The sequence below is a fragment of the Elephantulus edwardii genome, unplaced genomic scaffold, assembly GCF_000299155.1.
Source record: "Elephantulus edwardii isolate Elephantulus edwardi_28Jun2011 unplaced genomic scaffold, EleEdw1.0 scaffold00231, whole genome shotgun sequence".
NCBI lineage: Eukaryota > Metazoa > Chordata > Mammalia > Macroscelidea > Macroscelididae > Elephantulus > Elephantulus edwardii.
The window spans coordinates 3077401-3098805 of NW_006399981.1; the positions used below are offsets into that span (position 1 = coordinate 3077401).

The 21405-nt window shown below is 39.1% G+C and overlaps 1 protein-coding gene across 1 annotated transcript in view; it reads right to left on the reverse strand.

The window, feature by feature from the left end:
- The window catches only part of PLEKHG7 (pleckstrin homology domain containing, family G (with RhoGef domain) member 7), a 57380-nt gene that overhangs the window by 35305 nt on the left and 670 nt on the right, over window positions 1–21405 (reverse strand). The window contains exons 2-4 of the mRNA XM_006898487.1: window positions 12796–12939; window positions 8790–8885; window positions 7928–8029 (exon numbers count right to left, since the gene is read on the reverse strand). Of these exons, the coding sequence (XP_006898549.1) occupies window positions 7928–8029; window positions 8790–8885; window positions 12796–12918 (321 nt within the window). The 5' untranslated portion in view covers window positions 12919–12939. The remainder of the gene's footprint in view (window positions 1–7927; window positions 8030–8789; window positions 8886–12795; window positions 12940–21405) is intronic.

The window sequence follows — 21405 nt, forward strand, 5'->3', positions numbered from 1 at the left end:
ATATATAATCTCAGTTCCAACTTGATGGTACTCAACAACAACAAAACACAAGCACACACGTTGTGTTGTTGATTGCCTTTGAGTAGAGCACGACTCATAGCAACTCTATTAACAAAAGGCCTGAAGCACCTCTACAGCTATGAACATTTATCAAAGTTCATATTATTTAGGAAGTGAATGTCACTTCTGCTACCAAACCTGTCATAGTATGTTATTGTTAGTATGTGCCATTGAGTTGCCTGCAATGTATAGCAGCCTTATGTACAGCAGCTCTGAACCCGTCCATGTCCTGAGCCAGTCTCACTAATTCTGACTCACCAACCCCTATTGATCCAGTTACTGTATCAATCCAGGGTCTCCCTCTTCTGCGCTGTCCATCTACCCTTCCGAGCATGATGTCCTTCTCCATGGATGGATCTTCCTGGCTATGTGCCCAAAGTAAGTGAGGTAGAGATTCAAAATCCTAGCCTCCAAGGAGAGACTTGGTTTCACCCTCTCCAAGACAGAACTATTTCTTTTCTTGGCCGTCCATGGTATGCTCAAGACTCTTCTCTAGCACTACAACTCAAAGGCATCTATTCTTCTTCTGTCATCCTTAGTTATTGTCCAACTCTCTGACACATAATGAGTAATTGAGAAAATCATGGCCTGGATTAGATGCACCTTTGTATATAGACTAACATCGTTGCTCTTCAGCACTCTGGAGAAGTCCATATCAGCAGATTTCCCAATGCAATTCTTCTTTTAATTTCCTGAGTGCTGGTGTTAAGAGTGCTGATTGTGGATCTGAGCAAGTTGTAATTGCTAACAATAATTGTTAACAACCTCAATCTCTTCTCCATCTAATATGGTGCTTCCAGTTGGTCCAGTGGGGAGAATCTTTGGATTCTTGGTGTTGAGCTTCAATCCATATTGAAAATTACAGTCCTTGACCTTCTGCAGCAAGTGCTTCAGGTCCTCTTCAGTTTCAGCAAGCAAGGTTGTGTCATCTGCATATCATAGATTGTTAATGAGTTTTCCTCCAACCCTGATGCCACACTCCTGCTCATAAAGCCCTGCTTCCCGAATGATCTGTTCTGCATACAGATTGAAAAGGTATGGGGACAGGATGCATCCCTGATGCACTCCTTTCCTCATTTTGAACCTTATAGTATTTCCTTGCTCAATTCTGATGACTGCTTCTTGGTACACGTATGTTGTTGTTATACCATCAAGTTGGCTGCAACTCAATAGCAACTCTATGTACAATAGCCCTAAACCCTACTCTATCCCTTGACAATTTTATGGTCTCTGTCACATCTATCCCCCATTACCCCAGAGACTGAATCAATCCCTTTTATTGAGGGTCATCCTCTCCTGCACTGTCCCTCCAACCTCCCACGATGTCCCTCTCCAAGGACTGATCCCACCTTACAACATGTCCAAAGTAAGTCAGATGAATCTTCAGAAACTTTACCTCCAAGGAGCAGCCTGGATTCACCCTCTCCAGGATGAACTTGTTTGTTCTACTAGTAGTCCATGTATATTCAATACTCTTCTCCAGCACCACAGCTCAAAGGCATCAACTCTCCTATCATCCCTAGTCATTGTCCAGTTCTCTGATGCATAACAAGTAACTGCAAAGACCATGGCCTGTATCAGGCACACCTTAATCTCCAGACTGACACCATTGCTCTTCAATACTTTGGAGATGTCTGTAACAGCAGACTTTCCCAATGCAATTTGTCTTTTAATTTCCTGGATGCTGATACCAAGAGTGTTAATTGTAGAGCCAAGCAAACTAAAGCTGTCAAGAATCTCAAACTCATCACCATCTGTCATGATGCTGACAATCAACCCAGTGGTGAGAATCTTTGTTTTGTTGATGTTGAGCTTCATTCCATATTGAAGACTTCATCCCTTGACCTTCTGCAGCAAGCGCTTCAGGTCCTCCTCAGTTTCAGCAAGCAGTGTTGTGTCATCAACATAGTGCAAGTTGTTGAGGACTCTACCTCCAATCCTGCTCTGAAAGAATTGGCAAAAAACAAGGCCCCAGGAATTGATGGTATATCAACTGACATATTTCAACAAATAGACACTGGCCTGGGTGTGCTCACCAAGTTGTGCCAAGAAATCTGGAGGACAATCACCTGGCCTACTGACTGGAAGAGATCTATATTTGTTCCAATTCCAAAGAAAGGTGATCTGACAAAGTGTGGAAATTATTGAACAGTATCATTGATATCACATGCAAGCAAGATTCTGCTGAAGATTATCCAAAAATGACTGGATCAGCACATCAACAGAGAACTGCTTGAAGTGCAGGCTGGATTTAGAAAAGGCCATGGTATTAGGGCTAATGTCAGATATATCTTGGCCGAGAGCAGAGAGTACCAGTGGAATGTCTGTTTCATTGATTATGCAAAGGCATTTGACTGTGTGGATCACAACAAACTGTGGCTGACTCTGAGAAGAATGGGAATCCCAGAACACTTGATTATGCTAGTGCAAAAACTATACTTGAACCAAAAGGCAGTTGTCAGGACAGAGCAAGGAAATACTGGATGGTCCAAGTATAGGTTTCACATAAGCATGGTCAAGTGTTCGATAATCCCATTTTCCTCAAGGTTATATATATAAATGTGTATGTGCATATACATATATATGTGTGTATGTGTGTGTGTGGTGGTGTTGTTGATACCATTGAGCTGGAACTGACCCATAGCTGACTGTCCAGTGGGTTTTCAGAGGCAGTAAACTGCATGGGAGGAGATTATGCATCCTTCCCCTGTGGAGCAGGTGATGGATTCAAACTGCATATCTCTGAGATTACAGTGCAATTTGTAACCACCAGACCACCATGTTTACATTGTTGGTGTTTTGTGATGCCATGTCACCTGTGACTCATAGCGACCTTATGTACAATCGATTTGAGGTCTGCCCTGTCCTGAGCCAGTCTCACTGACTCCAATGCACTTACCCTGTTGCCCTAGTTACTGTATCAATCCATCTCATGGAGGGTGTATGTATACATACGTATGTATAAATTTTTAATAACGTCTTTTCAATACTTAGTCTGCGTATACTAATTTTGTTTACCTGATAATTTGAGTATAACTACTAAAGTGTTCTAATTCCCAATACCTCATAGCACTAGGGAACTCCGCTAGCTTACAGGAAGTCATTGCTCATCTTCCTTGAAGTAGCTGGTGGACTCACATCTCCTGCCTTTGGGTTGGCAGCACATATATACACACTGCACGCGCACACACACACACACACACACACACACACACACACACACACACACGCAACCCTCTAGAACATAGTAGAACTATCCCATAAAACTGCTTTACAAGGGCAGACTGCTAGATCTTTTTCGCCCAAGGTGACTGATAAATTCAAAACATCATATATTGCGGTTCAAATCCACCAGATGCTCTGCTAGAGGAGGGCAACCTCCTCCTGTACCAGTTGGATCTGATTTGATGATACACACATAAAATAATAATAATAATAAAAAAATTAAAAAAACAAAACATCATATATTGTGGCTAGCTGCTTAGTACTGACCCACTGCACCATCAGGCCTCCCCCCTTTTTCTTTCCATGATTTGTGTTGTTGTTATGTACCATTGAGTAGGACCCTACTCATAACTGATCCTCTAGTGAGTTTTCAGACAATTAATTGCATGGAAGGAGACTGACCTTCTTTCTCCCACAGAGCAGTTGGTGGATTCAAACTGCATGCCTTTGGGTTGGCAGCACACTTCCTTACCATTAGGCTTTATGTTGCTGTTGTTGTGCCATCGAGTCAGGTACAACTGTATTGACTCTATGAACAACTGATCTGAACCCTGTTCTGTCCTGTGCCATCCTCACAATCTCTGACACACTCGAGCCCATTGCTGCAGTCACTGTGCCAGTCCACCTGGTTGAGGATCTTCCTTTCCTTCAACCATCCCTCCATTTTTCCAAGCATGATGTTTCTCTCCAAGGATTGACCTTTCCTAGCAACATGCCCAAAGTATGTGAGATGAAGCTTCATCATCTTTGTCTCCAAGGAGCACTCTGGCTGCATCTTCTCTAAAAAATGTCTGTTTGTTTTTTTTAGCAGTCTCGGATGTTCAATACTCTTCTCCAACACTACAGTTCAAAGGCAGCAATCTTCTTCTGTTGTCCTTATTCATTGTCCAGCTCTCAGATGCATTGAAAGTAAATGAAAAGATCATTGCCTGAATCAGGTACACCTTAGACCCTCAAACTGACATTATTGTTACTCAGTAAATTGTAGAGGTCCCTGACTGCATGCTTTCCCAGTACAATATGTCTCCTTATATCTTGACTGTTGGTAACAAGTGTACTGATTGTGGATCCAAGTAAGATGAAGTAATTGACAGTCTCAATCTTTTCTCCATCTATCATGATGTTGCCTATAAGTCCAGTGGGGAGAAATTTTGTTTTCTTGATGTTGAGATGCAATCCTTATTGAAGGCTGTAATATTTAACCATCTGCAGCAAGTGCTTCAAGGTCCTCTTACTTTCAGGAAGCAAGGTTATGTCATTCACATAATTAAGGTTATTAATAAGTTATCCTCTGATCCTGATACTACATTTTTCTTCATAGAGTCCAACTTTTTGAATAATTTTCACAGCATACAGATTAAATAGGTATGGAGAAAGGCTACAATCCTGGCACATACTTTTCCTAGTTTTAAACCATGCAATGTTCCCGGGGAGCTCTGGTGGTAGGAAGCTATGCTGCAATTATGAAGGCATGTGGTTCTAATCCACCAGCTGTTCCATGGGCGAAGGATGGGCAATCTCCTCCCATGTGATTAACTGGAGGGTTAGCTATGGGTCAGTTGCAACTTGACAGTGTACCACCACCACAACAACAATAGTGTTTACTTGCTCTGTTTGTGCGATTGTCTCTTGGTCTAGGTCTAGGTTTCGCACGAGCACAATTATGAATTCCGGGATTCCCATTCTTCTCAATGTCAGCCATAATTTGTTATAATCCACACAAGCTCTCTGTAAGTAGAGACAATTCTACTTAGGACATCTTGATTTCCTTAATCTTTTATTTTTGTTTGTGCTTTGGTGAGAGCTACGTATCTCATATGGCACATACCAGCAACTCAACTCAAAACTCATTTTCCTCAAGCTGGAACCAACACATTTAACTCTCTAGTGGGAGAAAATTTTCCCACCTTTCTCCTTCAGAACTGCTGGTAGATTTGAACTACCAGAGAGTCATAACCTTGGGTCAAACAGTGCAACTCCCTATGGACTGTGCTATTAGAGCTCCCTGATAGCAAGTACTACTTCTAATCCTGGTGTCTGTTGGATGATGGTACACTTGCATTGAAGGTAAGTGATTATAATAACAAAATCTAAGTTTTATCAAATATCCTTCAGCATATAATAAACTTAATCCTCCAGTTGGGTTCTAAAAATGTAGAGTCAAATATATAGGCCCTTTATGAAGTATAATGTAAGTTTAAGGACTAAGGTGTATATGATTCAAGCTATGGTCTTTCCAATAATTTGCTGTGCATGTGAAAGCTGGTCAATGAATAAGGATGACAGAAGAAGACTTGAAGCCTTTGGGCTGCGAGGTTGGAAAAAGAACACTGAAAATCCAATGGATGGCCAAGAGAACAAACAAAGATGTCTTAGAGAGGGTGCAGCCAGAATGCTCTTTGGAGCTTTTCCTCACATACTTTGAGCAGGACTGATCAGTGTTTAGCTATACGGGGTTGCTACTTGAGTTAGAACCAACTTGATAATACCTAATAAAAACAATAGCCCCCAAATTTCCAAAGAGTTGGTAGTGTAGTTTACTGTCTATGCAGTACCAGCCTCACACATAGTACTTAGTAAGTGCTCTTTAAACCTCAATGATTTTTTTTTTTCTAGAAATTCTGGTGGCCTAGTGGCAAGAAGCTGCACTGTAATCCTGAAGACACATGGTTCGAGGCCACCAGCTGCTCTGTGAGAGGATGGGTTATCTCCTGTGCAATTAATGACCTCTGAAAACCTGCTGGAGGGTCAGCTATAGGTAGGTTCCAACTCTGTGGAGCAAACAACAACTATAACAATGGGTTTTAGCTGACTTAGTCCGTTGGAAATTTTGTTGTTATAAAGTCTGGTGATTTTAATTCGCCAATAGCTCTATAGGTAAAACATAGGCAGCCATAGAAAACTCACTGAAAGGTCAGTTGAGGCAATTCTGACTGACATGAGATCTGTTCCAGTATAAATGATATAGGAGCTTGGTTGTCGTTGTTATGTGTCGTCGAGTCGCTTGTGACTCATGGCAACACTATGTACAAGAACCGTAAACCCTGCGCCAAACTCACTGTCTCTGACAAACCTACCACCCTTACCCCAATAATTGAATCGACCTATTTCATTGAGGATCTTCCTCTCTTGTGCTATTCCTCCACCCTCCCAAACATGATGTCCCTCACCAAGCACTGGTCCCACCTTGCAACATTCCCGAAGTATGTCAGACGAAGCTTCAGAATCCTTGCCTCCAAGGAGCAGTCCGGATTTACCCTCGTCAGGACAAACCTGTTTGTTCTTCTAGCAGTCCACAGTGTATTCAACACTCTTCTCCAGAAGCACAGCTCAAAGGCATAAATTCTCTTTCTATCATCCCTCGGCACTGCCCAGCTCTCTGAAGCATAGCACACAATTGCAAAGACTATGGCCTGGATCAGACACACCTTAGTCTCCAGCCTGACGTCATTGCTCTTCATTACTCTGGAGAGGTCCCTGAGAGCTGACTTTCCCGATGCAATTCGTCTTTGGAATTCTAATCCAGAGATTACATTTCTCTAGTTGTCTGAATCCATGAGCAGCTCTGAGGGAGAAAGATGTGCAATCTCCTCCTGCGGGATTGATTTATAGCCTTTGGAGCCCAATGGATGGTCTGCTATGAGTTGGTTCTGACTTGATGGAGTTTGCGTTATCGATTATAAAACGTCTAGTCTGGTTGAATGTAAAAAGAGCTGCTGGTGAATTCAAACCACCAGACAGGCACCACTTGTGTATTGCTCACACAACTGGATTAAAAGCTCTAAATGGAAAGAAATAAAAGTGTTGAGGTGCGTGTTTTGTTTTCATGTGCCATAGAGTTGAAACCAATTCGTAGGTGAGTCTTCAGCAGGTTTTCAGAGGCAGTACATCTTGTGGGAGGAGACTGCCCTTCTTTCAGGAGCAGCTGGCGGATTCACACCACACACCTTTGCATTGACTGTGCAGCTCCTTACGCACTAGGCCACCAGAGCTCCTCAAGAAATGTATGTTGTTGTTGTTGTTGTGTGTTGTAAAGTCAGAACTGACCCATAGCTGATCCTCCAGCAGGTTTTCAGAGGCAGGAATCGCATGAGAGGAGATTGCTCGTCTCTTTCCCACAAAGCAGCGGGTGGCCTTGCACTGCGTGCTCTGAAAATTGCAGGACAGCTTCTTACCACCAGGCCACCAAATGTATAGTATTTATCAAATCAGGAATTTCCTTTTTTCTTGTTTCGTAGAGCGCTATAACGCATGATGATACATTTGAATGTTCATTTTGTTGTTTTGCAAGAGACTGGCACTTTTGTTACAGGAACAACTGAACCATGTAATTAGCATACTGGAAACTATTGACATGAATATTGCTTTAATGAAAGTAATTTGAAAAGCGGGCCTGGCAATGGATTCCCCGTGTATGCAGATTTGTGTGTGTGACAATGAAATTCACACAGGAAATGTACAAAGGGGAAAGATAATCTGAAAGTTATTTAAATAAAAAGAAATTGACTACCAAAGAAAGGGATTCTTGTTGGAGGAGAATGATGGGACTGCCCCCGAACAAAACTCAAAGAGATACAAACAATTTTCCAAGGACACCCATGGATTTATTGAACGAAATGGAGATCTCTTGGAAGGATTTTACCTTTGTGAGCACGGAAATGAAATCCATCGATATGGAAGTCTCAGCTGAGTCAACATAGTCCTTAATGATGCTGAAAAGACTGTTCACAAAGCCAAAACTAGTCTAGGGCCAGAAAGAAAGAGACCAAGAGAAGGATAGACATTCAGGCTTATGAAATAAATATTTGGGGAACTTAAAATTTTCTTAGCGGTATTTTTCATTCCAAGTTTATCCCTTTTGTAAAAGTAAAACTATTCATTTTCTCCACTCTTGGTGTTCATGCATACATGAATGTTGTTCTTCCTCCTCTTTATTTTTAGAAGCTATTTAAAATACAGGTGAGGAAAGGGCATTCATTTGTAAATAAACACTTAGGATGGTTACAGAGATGTTAGGAATCTGTCTACTTTATTAAATCTCCAATTCAGCTCATCACTGTCAAGTCAGCGCCTCCTAATAGCTGACTCTCTAGGCTTTGGAGGCTGTAAGTCACATGAGAGGAGATTGCTTATCTTTCTTTTGAGAAGCCTGCGGTGGGTCTGAATCTCCAGATAGGCTTTGCATTAGCAGCACGATTCCTTCTAGACCACACCACCAGAGATCTCTTTTCTTAAATAGTCAGGGAAAACCAGAAAAGGTTACCAAAGGGTAGCTGAAGTTTGTCATCTATTAGAAAGATGGCAAAGGATACTTAGATTTCTTTCTATAGCCTAAACTTCTCTGATCAAAAGATATGGTGGAAGGGAACACGGAGTACCATATTCCACAGTCTGGTACACATGGAATTAATTTAAATCGCAGGAATAGACCAACCATGAATTTTCACCATCTTCTGATGGATTTTTAAACATGGTGATACAAGCATCTTCCTTGTTTGACTTACCTGACTTAACTCCTCCAGGTTTGCAAAAAGTCTCCATAAATCCACATCCAGGAAGTATTCATGAGTTTGTAGATATTTCAGTGTATTCATAAAGATCTTTGGGGAAAAAAAGTATATTAGATTCTGCTTTTTAATTTTGAAATGTACCCTTTGAGGGAACATTAAGCACGAAACAACTGTGCATAGCTTTAGAAAACAATTTAGAAATCAGTATCTCCTGGTAGTAAGAATTTTGCTAAGTGCAAACAATGGCATTTAAACCTCATAAAGCATATTGGAAGTGTACTCTTTTGTGAGGAGTTATTGTTGCTTTTATGACTCTAAACAACCTTCCCTTTGAAAAACAATCTGCCCAAATGGATTTTTCCCCCCTATCACCTAGGGCAAAAGAAATCTCAAGCATTCTTCTCTGTCTGACAACACTGAGTGGGTAGCAAATCAACATCCATTCTGTGTTCTCATTTACTTCTTTCTCTGCAAATGACCAAAATGTTCTTTACTCAAAGAGAATTAAAAATAGACAATCAATGGGTTAAACACAAACTCACTGCCATCAAGTTGGAGCCAATTCAGAGCTGACCCTCCAGCAGGTTTTCAAAGGAAACGGAAGCAAGAGGAAATGGTAAGGGAGGAGACTCTTCATCTTTCTCTTAATTATGCTCTTTCTGAGGTTTTTTTTTTTAACATTTATTAAAATACAAAGATTTTACTAATAATGTTTATTAGTAAAATGTTTCCATTTCATTAAACTAAGAAAACCCTCAGTGCTGTGGAGCCAGTTCTGAGCTGACCCTCCAAGCAGGCTTCCAGGGGTGTAAGTTGCACAGGAGACTGCCCATAGTTCTCCTTTGGAACCTCAATTAGGTGTGAACTGACAGAGACAGGGCCTTTAGTTTAGCAGTGAAACTCCCCAACACTTAGGCCACCAGAGTCATTAAAGACTAAGGGAACTCCAAGAGAGTTCTTATGTTAGTTGTACTTGATTTGCTGCTTTCACAATGAAGAACAACTAGGCACCAAAATTCCATGAGAGGAGATTGTATTTCTCCCAAGGAGCCTCTAGTGGACTTGAACTCCCAGACAGACACTAATTTTGGATTAACTGCACAACTTCTATGGGCTACAGCACCAGAGCACTCTCAGGCTCTGACTATTGTTATATACTGCTGAGTCCGAGCCCACCCACAGCTCTGACCCTCAAGGAGGTTTTCGGAGGCAGTAAATCACATGGGAGATTTGTCCACCTTTCTCCTGCCCGGCAACTGCTGGATTTTACCTGCCTGCCTTTGGGTTGACAGTGCAGCTCCTTATCACCAGGCCACCAGATCTGACTAGAAGCTCTGAATTGCTAGAGTTTCTTCTTTAGTAAGTATATGATGACCATCTGAGGATTTACCTTTTAAATAATTTTCTAAATGACTCTGATGCCTTTTTGAGAACCAGTGAATTAGAGCGATGCCAATTTGTATATTAGGAGTTGTCTAGACGTTTGTCAGTATTCACGAATTTAAAACATATAAGAACATATCACTGCAGAAGGGCTGGCAAAATAGATTGAGTAACTCTCCTTTTGCTATAGGAGTCTTCACTTTACAGAATAATTTGCCTTCTTTTAAGTATAGTGTTCTAGTGAGTTCAAGTGACTTAAATTCAATTTACAAGCAACTTTTAGAAATGCAGGTTTATAGTGGAAAGGAAGGTGCATCTATACTCCAGATACAGTGGGACACTTGAGATTAAGGAAGTTAGTTTGAAAAACCTATGGAAGAAACAGCAGATGGAATGCTCTGTGCTGTTTACTAGGGCCACTGAGGCAGTGTAGCTTCAAGGACTAGAACTCTGTAGTAACATTATCACCTATCATCCAACATCCCTGCTTCTCTTTCTTCCCCTTCAAGCATCTTGGTTTTTCATTTCGGAATCGACTCTTGCCCACAAAGGGAAGCAAACATCACTCCCAGGGATAAGCTCTGATTGCCTTAAACTAATCACCACATTCCTCTTCAGTCAGAATAGTTTAAGGATGAACATGTGACCTAAGCCAGTTCCATCAAGTTGAATCTCAAAACTTTCACTATGAACCCTGTGAAGAGATTCCCTTATACTCTCTCAGTGTACGAACTCAAAGATGGGAGCCATTGTGCAACTTCAGAGGAAACCGTCATAGTGTGAAATAATGCCACAGAAGTCAGAGAGATGGGAGATGAAAAGAAATGGTGTCTTCATTTTGAATTTGACCCAATTAACATTGAATTCTGTTTTACTTCTGTACTTGTCGCCTGGGCCAGTGAAGTGTTTTATTACTTAGGTTAGTTTTCTCTTACTTGCTTCTGAGAGCATTCTAACTGCTATAGTCTCTTAAGTTTTTCATTTTCTCGTCGAGCGTATTTGGAATTTAAATTTTGCTGGTAAAGTACTAAGCAGTGTGACTGACAATAAATATATGTGAGAAAAAAAATAACTGACATTTGTAAAGATTTATTACAAAGATAACTAGTTGGATTCTCCCAATAACCTCATGAAGTAGCCAGAGATAGTATTGACATCCACACTTTATAGTTTGGGGCAGAGAGATTAAACTACAGCTCATAGGCAAAATCTCACCTGCTTTTGTAAGCATTTTCTTGGAGAGTCATGTGCATTTATCTGCATGTTGTCTCTGGCTGCTCTTGCAAAGCAGTGGTAGAGCTGAGTGGTTACAACAACCTGCATGGCCTACAATGACTGAAATATTTACTTGCTGGCCCTTTACAGAAAATGTGTGCAAACCTCTGTCTTAGAATATGCAGGACCAGATTTTCCTAAGGTCACACAGCAAATCAGAACCACATTCACCACTTCAGCTCTGAGCTTCCAACACAGAGCTTTTAAAAAAATTTTTTTCTGAATAAGACAGTACAAGGATTCCAAATTGCTTATGGGCTGAGGCAACCTTTGAGCAGTGTGGCCCATCTGCACTGCATTCATGAAAGGAAGCTGCTGTCTCAGGGCCAAACCAGGCATCATTCAGTTAGAAGAAAATGTGAACCCATCATGAATATGTTAACTCCCCTAGGTGTTAACATTTAATAGCAAGATATTGCATTGTTAGTGTTATCATTGACATTTGTGATAATCAGCTATTGCTGCATCACCAACTGCTTCAAAACTCACTTCACATAAAAACAAATCATATATTTCATCACTCATAGTCAAAAGTCAACCGGGCAGCCCTTCTGCTTCCAGGGTGGTGTCTTTTCTCAGTCTTAAAGAGTCCTTGGTTAATGCACACCCTTCGGCATTTAACCAGGTTTTTTGTTTTGTTTTGTTGTTGTTGTTTTATTCCCTTAAACAGCATGAATGGGATAAGGATTTTATTTTGCTGTTATCCACTACAGTTTACATATAGGTATTATTATGTATCATCTATATTCTTATTTATCAAGGCAGCATATAATAAAAAAAAACATTTAAAAATATCTTTGCAATGAAGCTTTTAGTGGATACCACATTTTGTTACCTTTCTCAAAAAGCCTTTACTTGCAGTTTGTAATGCTGACTGGCACAGCTTCTCGCTCCAAAGATGTATGCAACAGTTGGGGAATCAGAATGCTCTCTGTTATCATAGCATGAATACACTCTTAAGCCAAGTCCATCTGTACATGTGAAGGTAGTACTGGAACTCTGCCACAGCACCCTCTAGCTGACAAACATCTCCAAGCTCTCCAAAGAGGAAGCTGGAGATGAGGTGGGCTGCCTTTAGGGAGATTGTGAGCACCCTGACATTAGTGTACAAAGACAGAATGAGAATAAGGCAGGAGGGATGAGAAGTTGAATTAGCTCACTTAAAAGATGACATCCGATTCAGTTAAATTTACTCAAGAACGTACTATAGAGACAACAAATTAGTAGTTAAAAATCAACAAGACACTTTTCTAAAAGGAAGGAAGATACTCTTTTTTTTTTTTTTTTGGTTGTGGAAAAGGAAAACAAATTATCAAGAAACAAATTAAATATTCAACATTACCATCTTAAGAACTAATAAATGGTCCAAAAAATAAGTGCATTCACTCGTGAAGAGTTCCCACATGGCCTCTTGCTGCTTTCTCAGGTCTAATTGATCAGTCGGAAGTTTTAGATGTGTTTCCATGACTTCATTCCAAGTCTTATCCTGCGCATGAAGATACAAAAAGGTAAGGAGAACATTTCCTGCCCCGTCGTTTGATCTGGTTGCTATTTGCTCTTACTGTAAAGCAGCAAGAAGAAACCAGCCCTGAGCTCATGATTTTCTGCTGCAGGCCCAGCATGCTTGTTTGCTCCTCAGACAACCCAAATCAGAACTTCTCTGTGTGTGACTTTGGGAATCTAACACCCTCCCCAGGATAAAGCACGACAGTGTGCAAGATGTTCTTTTCAGTTTATGATGAAAAGGAATAAAATTGATGTTGCATTAGGTTATGACTTGGAATTTTAGTTACTTGGTGATACTCTTTGAGCTAGTTTATTATAAAAGGGCCCCTGAGCCAAAGAATCTGCTGCTGATGGCTGGAATTGATGACCACTACATCTCAATCCCGGGCAAACTTGCCAAGGCGACCTTTGATGTCATCTCCAAGACCTACGAAGATACCTGAGCCAGACTTCTGGGAAGAGTCTGTGCTTAGCATATCTCTCTATCAGGAATTCACTGCCCATCTTGCAAAGACCTGCACCAGAGTCTCCATGTAGAGGACCCAGGCTCTAGCTGTGGCCAGCACTTAGTGGTTTTTTATATAACAAAATTAAGTAAGTCAGGAAAAGAAGTGCCAAACAAACAAGTAAACAAACACACACACCACTGTGGTGCTGGTACAGTATATCTAGACCAATAAAATAGAATGGAGAACCCAGAAATCAATCCACCTTGTCAACTGATCTTTAACAAAAAGACAAATGTCATTAAATGGAGAAATGAATGAAAACATCTTTAGAAAATAGTGCTGGCCAAACTGGATATCCATATATAGAGTATGGAAATAATGTTACACCATACATACAAACTAAATGGATCAAGAACCTAGGAATAAAAGATCATGAGAAGGTTTTCTCAAAAAGTTGCAAATAGAAATACCATTTGACCCAGTAATTCCTCTACTGGGAATATATCCCAAAGAAACCATAACTGTCATCCAGGCAGATATATGCACACTCATGTTTATCGTGGCTTTGTTCACAATAGCAAAGAGTTGGAAACAACCTAAGTGCCCATCAACAAATGAATGGATAGAGAAGCTGTGGTATAGTCACACAATGGAATACTACACTGCATTGAAAAACAAGGAACTCATGCAATATTATTCAAAATGGGTGATGCTGAGTAATATCTCAGTCACAAAAGGACAAATACTGCATAATGCCACTGTTGTGGAATGGGACTGACATCAGGGTTGGGATGAGACTGGAAAAAATTGGATAATCATGTAGACTGCTTTGAAACAGATGAGGGAGAGAATAGTTTAAAAGCAATATATGATTGGGTATTATCACCATGACAGAAGTCCAGAATGAAGGTTGCATAGTGGAGTGTAGGAGGAGGTTGCGGGGTGGGGGATTGTATACCAATGAAAGCATGTTACTTTATTTTTCAAAGAGAAGAGCAAACTGGGGTAGGGGAGGAGTGGGCAGGGAGAGAAATACAACAATGAATGAATGGAAATCCAAAATCTCTGTAAACATTCATTAAAATTAATAAAATTTTAAAAAAAGATCATGAAAAGGTAAACTAGGTACAAATGTAGGAGCTCTAGTCCATGGCATAAAAAGACGTATCAAGCAGAGCCAAAAAGATTACACTAGGGAAAGATAAAATACTTAAATGAGAGCTTCTAAAATTTAAAATCTTGAATGCATCAAGAATTTCTCCAAAGGGGTAAAAAGGAAGAGCCCACAGACTAAGAAAAATAATGTCAGGCAATAACACATCTGACAAAGGACACATATTTAAAATTTATATTTGGTTCTTGTTATTTGCCTTGTTAATGTTGTGAATTACATAAATTGTTTTTCTTATGCTGAATCATCCTTTCACACCTCTACGAATCCCACTTATTCATAATGAATTATTTTTTTTTATGTGCTTTTGGATTATATTGGCTAGCTTTTTGTTAAGAATTTTTTGCGTCTATGTTCATGAGAGATGTTGCTGTATAGTTTTCTTTTTTTGTAATAACTTTCCCTGGTTTTAGTATTAGGGTTATGCTTGCTTCATAGAATGTCTCTAGGAGCATTCCTTCTTTACCTATTTTTTGAAATAACGTAAATAGGATTAGTGATAAATCTTCTCTGAATGTTTGGTAGAATTCAGCCATGAAGTCATCTGGTCCAGGGCATTTTTTATGGGGAAGTCTTTTTATGGCCTGCTCAATTTCTTCTTTTGTGATGGATATGTTCAAGTGTTCTACATCTGGCTGTATCAATCTAGGTAGGGCACAAGTTTAAAGCAATTTGTCCATTTACTCTAAGTTTTCAAATTTATCAGAGTTTTTTGTTGTTGTTCTTAAGTGTTATTGAGTCATAGACGACTCATAGCGACCCTATGAACAAAAGACCTGAACACGTGTGTAACTTTCATCGTTTCTCTAATCCACAGTGTTTCCAGAGGCAAGCTATTTCGGAAGTGGATGCCACTCCTGCTTTCAAACTTGTTTAATCAGGGAGCTCCACCAAACACTTTCCATCACGGGTAGCCATTATCACATTTACCACATCAGTGTCACAGTGTTCAGCATCATAGCAAGCACGAGTTACCTCTGCTATATAACGAGTTACCAGTGCCATACCACTTAGAAGAATGTTTGATCAAACAATTAAAATTGGTCTGAGGGCCACAGACTAAAATCACCCACCTTTGGCTTGGTGGCATCACTTTCTATCCACAAGGTCAACTGAGCTCTCTTGTTGTTTTTTGTTGTTGTTGTTGTTGTTAAGCATCGTGGAGTCATAGATGACTAATAGCGACCCTGTGACCAAAACCTGAACATTTGTAGCTTTTCATATTGTTTCAATATTATAGATTTAGTTTCCTTTGGTTTGTTGCGATGTCACCTGTATCATTCCTTAATTGAGTTATTTGTTTTTTCTCCTTTTTTAAATTTTGCCAATGGCTTTTCAGTTTCATTGGCCGTTTCAAAAATCAGCTCCTGGTGTTATTGATGGTTTCAATTTTTTTTTCTGTTTTCTATCTCATTGATTTCAGTTTTTGTTCTTATCATTTCCTTTCTTCTAGAGGCTATGTGGTTAGATTGTTATTCTTTTTCTATTTGATGGTGTTTCATTAGATCATTAATTTTGCTTATTTCTTTGTATTTTATTATTTGCCTATTGCTATGATCTGCCACCTATTGCCTTAGCTGCAGCCCAGAGGTTTTGGTACATTGAATTTTTGTTATCATTTGTTTTGAGGAACTTTTCACAATTTCATTCTTTATTTCTTCTATAACCCAAACATGTTCTAGCAGGGTGTTATTTCACTTTCACATTGATGGCTTTATAAGCTTTATTCTCTTGTGGTTAATTCTAGTTTTATAGCATTGTGGTCTTAGAAGACACTGCATTTTTTCCAATATTTTTTTAATTTGTTGAGGCTTGTTTTTTCACCTAATATATGATTAATTCTGGAGAATGTACCATACACACTTAAGAAAAAAGTTAATTGAATTTCATTTGGGTGTAGTGCTCAGAATACATCCACAAGGTCGAGTTGACTAACTGTGTAGTTTAGGTCTCTTGCATCTTTGTTAATTTCCTTTTGAGTTAACCTGTCCTTTGGTGAGAGTGGTATGTTAAAGTCTCCCACACTATGTGGTGCTGTCTATTTCTTCAATTCTATTAACAGTTGTTTTATATACTTAACAGGTCTATCATTTGGTGCATAGATGTTGGCCAATGTTATGTCTTCTTGATCTACTGTGCTTTTAATCACTATATACTGTCCTTCCTAATATTTTTTTTTAAAGATAAAATTTTTATTTTATACCTTCCTAATCTTTTATGGTTATTTTCATTCTGCAGTCCATTTTGTCAGAGATTAGCATTGCCACTTCTGCTTTTTCTGTGGATGCCATTTGCTTGGTATATTTTTCCCCCCAAACTTTGAGTTTATCTTTTTCTTCACTTATTAGATGTATCTCTTGTAGACAATATATTGATGGGCTTTGTTTTTTATCCATTCTGCTACTCTCTTTCTCTTGGTTGGTGAATTTAGTTGATTTACATAAAGTATGATTATTGACAGCCTATGTTTTATCATTGCCATTTGTTGTTGTTGTTGTTGTTGTTTCTTGTTACTATGGTCCATCCACTTTGGTGTCTATGTGTGAAGGACTTCCCTTAAATGTTCTTGTAGATTGTGTTTTCACAAGGTCTTATTTTAAAAAATTCCTTAAATTCTCTATTTTCTGCAAAAGGTATGATTTCTCTTCATATTTAATGGAGAGCTTTGCTGGGTACAAGATCCTTGGTTGGTAATTTTTTTCTTTCAGCTTTCTCTATGTGCTATCTCATTGTCTTTTTGCTCACATGTTTTCTGCTGAAAAAAATCAGAACTCAATTTAATTGCTTTTCCATTGTAGGTTACTCTTTGAGGCTGTTTAATGCTGCTTTCAGTATTCTATCCTTATCCTTTATTTTGGAGAATTTGGCTATGATATGACTTGATGTTTTCCTTTTGGGGTCTAGTGTATTTGGTGTTTGCTGAGTTTCTTGAATGTGGATTTCCTCATGCTTCATCATACTTGGGAAGTTTTCTTCTGCTACCTCTTTCACAATTTTCTCAATGATTTCCCTATCCCTCTCATATTCTGGAATTTCAATCATATGTATGTTATTCCTTTTGAAATCATCCTACATGATTCTAATGTTTGTCTTTTTTTTCCATTTTCTATTTGTCTCATCTCTGATTTTTCTTCTAGTATGTTTCCATTGAGGTTCTTGTCTTCTACCTAATTGACTTTCTTTGTGTGTGTATGTGTGTGTGTGTGTGTGTGTGTGTGTGTGTGTGTGTGTGTACCATCAAATCAGATTTGACTGGTACAGGAGGAGATTGTTCCTCCTTTTCCAGCAGAGCATCTGGTGGATTTGAACAGCACACCTCTGGGATTGCAGTGCAGCTTCTTGCCACTAGGCCACCAGAGCTCGCCCTCATTGACTTTCTGTTCCATCTCTTCTGTTCTACTTTTTGTCCTTCCAACATATTGGACACTTCTGCCATTTCAGTCTTAATAATCTGTATTGCATTTCCATGCCTTTATGTTATTTCTAGTACTGTCTTGGCAGTACCCTCTCTATCTTGTGATTGTTTTTTAAGTTTTGGTGTCTCTTTATCTATAGTTTCAATTATTTCTTCCCTATTTTGCAATTTTCTTCCAATTTGTGCAAGATCTTCCTCATCAATATATTTCTTCTGGTTCCATATCTTTGGATCATTTGCTTTCTTAGTTTTTCCATTGTTTCTTCCACCATTTGGACCTTCTTCCATTGCTGTCCAAATAACTCTTCATCAAAATATTTTCTCTGTTTCTCTATCTCTAGGTTATTCCCTTTATTTGTGACTTCCATTGTTTCTTCCATAATTTGTACTTTCATTCATAGCTGTTAAAATGTTTTCATGTCAACATATATCATCAACCTTCTTGATTCTGGGGTATATATGAGGTCTCTAATTTTCTTTGCTTTTTTGGTGGGGGTGTGGGGGGGGAAGGCTTAATTTGGTTTTTTTCACAGTGTTTGAAGCTGCTTGCTACTTTCTTGACATTATGTGAAGTTTTTCTTAGTAAGTGTTAGGTTGTGTATATTATGTCTGTGAAAGTCAGTGGTGGTTCTTGTCTTTCTAAAGTTACTAATTAGTTGCCATGTTGAAATGTTCAGTCTATGGGATGAGCTACTCACTCTACTGTAAATCCTTTCTGGGAAAATTTGCCTTTCCTAAAGTCTTTGAGGTTCTCTCTGTTCTGCACTTTAGTCCTGTAGCAATCTCGCTTTGATGTAATCCCTGACACCAACTCTATAGGCTTTCTTCATGTATGCAGTTGCTAATGGTGTGAGACCAAGTGCTCCACTCAAGCGGTTTCTCATGCACATTTTCTCCTGGAGCTTAATGTCTTCCTTCGTCTCTGGAGTAGAATGAGATTAGAGATCAGGGCTGTCAGCTCAAGAAGCTGTGTGCAGGGTGTTCCAAGTAAGTCCTTTCTCTTATAGAGAGCTACAAAAATTCTTTCCTCTGCTTGTAATTTTGAATACTAAAGTCTTTTGTCCTATTTGGTCCCTGAGATGGCCCCACAGCTGTGTAGGCAAGGATTCCCAGATGGAGGGACCTATAACCCCAGGGAATCCTCAGATCCATCTCTCCGTAAGCAATGGAGTGTGCTTGCTCTCAGTGCAGAGCCTCACTATCCTCACCTTTTCTTCTCCAGCTTGTTGTCTTCCTTTATCTCTGATGTGAAGGGAGATCAGGCCAGTGAGCTCAAACAGCTTATATGTAGAAGGTCTCACGTTAGCCCTCTCTTGCAGAGAGCTAAGAAAATTTTTTCCTCTGCTTGAAGTTCTGTATACTAAAATATCATGCCCTATTTGGTCTCTAGTATGGCCCCAGAGCTGTGGAGGCAAGGATCTCTAGATGGTGGGACCTATACCCCTGGATTTTTGTCTTCTTGGTGTTAAAATAAAATCCATATTGAAGAATGTAGTCTTTGATTCTCTGAAGTAAGAATTTCAAGTCATCTTCACTCTCAGTAAGCAAGGTTGTATCATCTTCATATTGCAGGTTGTTAACGAATCTTCTTCTGATCCTGATGCCACATTCTGCTTCACAGTCAAGATTCTCTAATGATTTATCCAAATATACAGATTGAATAGGTGTAGAGAAAAGATACAACTCTGACATATACTTTTTCTGATTTTAAACCATGCAATGTTCCCTTGCTCTGTTTAGACAACATCTTCTTGGTCTAGGTGTTGGTTTCAATATGCATAACTAAGTGTTCTGGAATTTCCATTACTCTCAACATTAGTCATAGCCATGTGGTAAAATGACTTTGATAGTCAATAAAGCAAAAAAATAGACATTCTTTTAGTAGTTTCTGCTCTTAACCAGGATCCATCTGACACCAGTGGTGATATCCCTGGTGCCACGACCTTGTCTAAACTCAGTGTGAACTTCCGGCAGTTTTGTGTCAATGTAGAATTTTAGTCATTTTTTTATGAACTGCAGCAATACTTTGCTTACATGTTATATTAACGATATTGTTGATAATTTCTGTGGCTGAAGTGGTGGGAATGAGTGCGTTTGAAATGGCTACGTTGGCATAGGATAGAATGGCGTTTAGAGCTCTTGTACATAGGGTGGCTATGAGTCGCAAGCAACTTGATGGCACATAACAACAACAACAACAATGCTTTCAGGGCAGCTTCAACTTCTTACTTCATTGCCATTGGCTCTTGATAATATGATATTACTAAAATTTTTCAGTGTCAACCAATTGTTTTGGTGCAATGACTCTGTGTGTTCCTTCTATTTTCTTTTGATACTTCCTAGATCATTTAAGATTTTGCCAATAGCATTTCTCAGTGTTGCAACTTGAGGCTTGAATTAACTTTTCAATTCCTTCAACTTTAGATATGCCAAGTGAGTTCTTTCTTTATTCTCCAACTCCAGATTTTTACACACTCCATTAGAATACTTGTTTTATCTTCTCAAGGTACCCTTTGAAATCGGTTAATTTGTTTTTCATTTGGGCCTTACTCCCCATTGATTTGCCTTCTTGATGCTCTAGTCCATTTTTTAGAGTCTCTTCTGCCGTCCTATTTGGTCTTTTATTTCTTCTCTATATCATTGTAAGGACCTTTTGCTCTCTTCATAGATGATATCTTTGATGTCATCCTATAAATCACCTGATTCTTGATCACAAGTGTTCAATGCCGTAAAGTTATTCTGGAGATATTAAACTCAAATGGGATACACTCAAAGTCATACTTTGGTTCTTGTAGACTTGCTTTAATTTTTTTTTTTCAGTTTAATTTGAACTTACACTTGAGTAATTGATGGCCTATTCCACAATCAGCAGCTAGCCTGGTTTTGACCACTGATACTGAGATTCTCCAATGATTCCTTTCACAGATTTAGTCAGTTTGATTTCTGTGCAGTACATCATGTGTGGTGTACATGTAGTGTCACCTTTTGGGGTTTTTTGAAAGTTGCTTTTTGGGGAAGAAAATAGGATAAGAGTGGATAGATAATGACTGTTGCATTGAAACAGATAAAAGGAAGAACTAATGAAAAGGAATATATGATTAGGTGTTATACATATGACAACAGCCCAGAATAAGAAGTACATCATTGCAAAGAGGTCTAGGGGGAGGGGAGTGTAAGGTAGGTAATTGTGCAACAATGAATATTTTTTTTTAAGTGAACTAGGGGAAGGGGATGGAAGGGGAGGGTAAATACACAACAATGAATGAATGAAAATTTAATTTTTCTGTAAACATTTGTTAAAATCACATTTAAAATGTCATTAAAAAAGGTTTTTGGGATAAATTAACTATTGGATGCACAAACTTCAATCACTAACATGTCTCCAATTACTAATTATTAGAGAATTGCAAA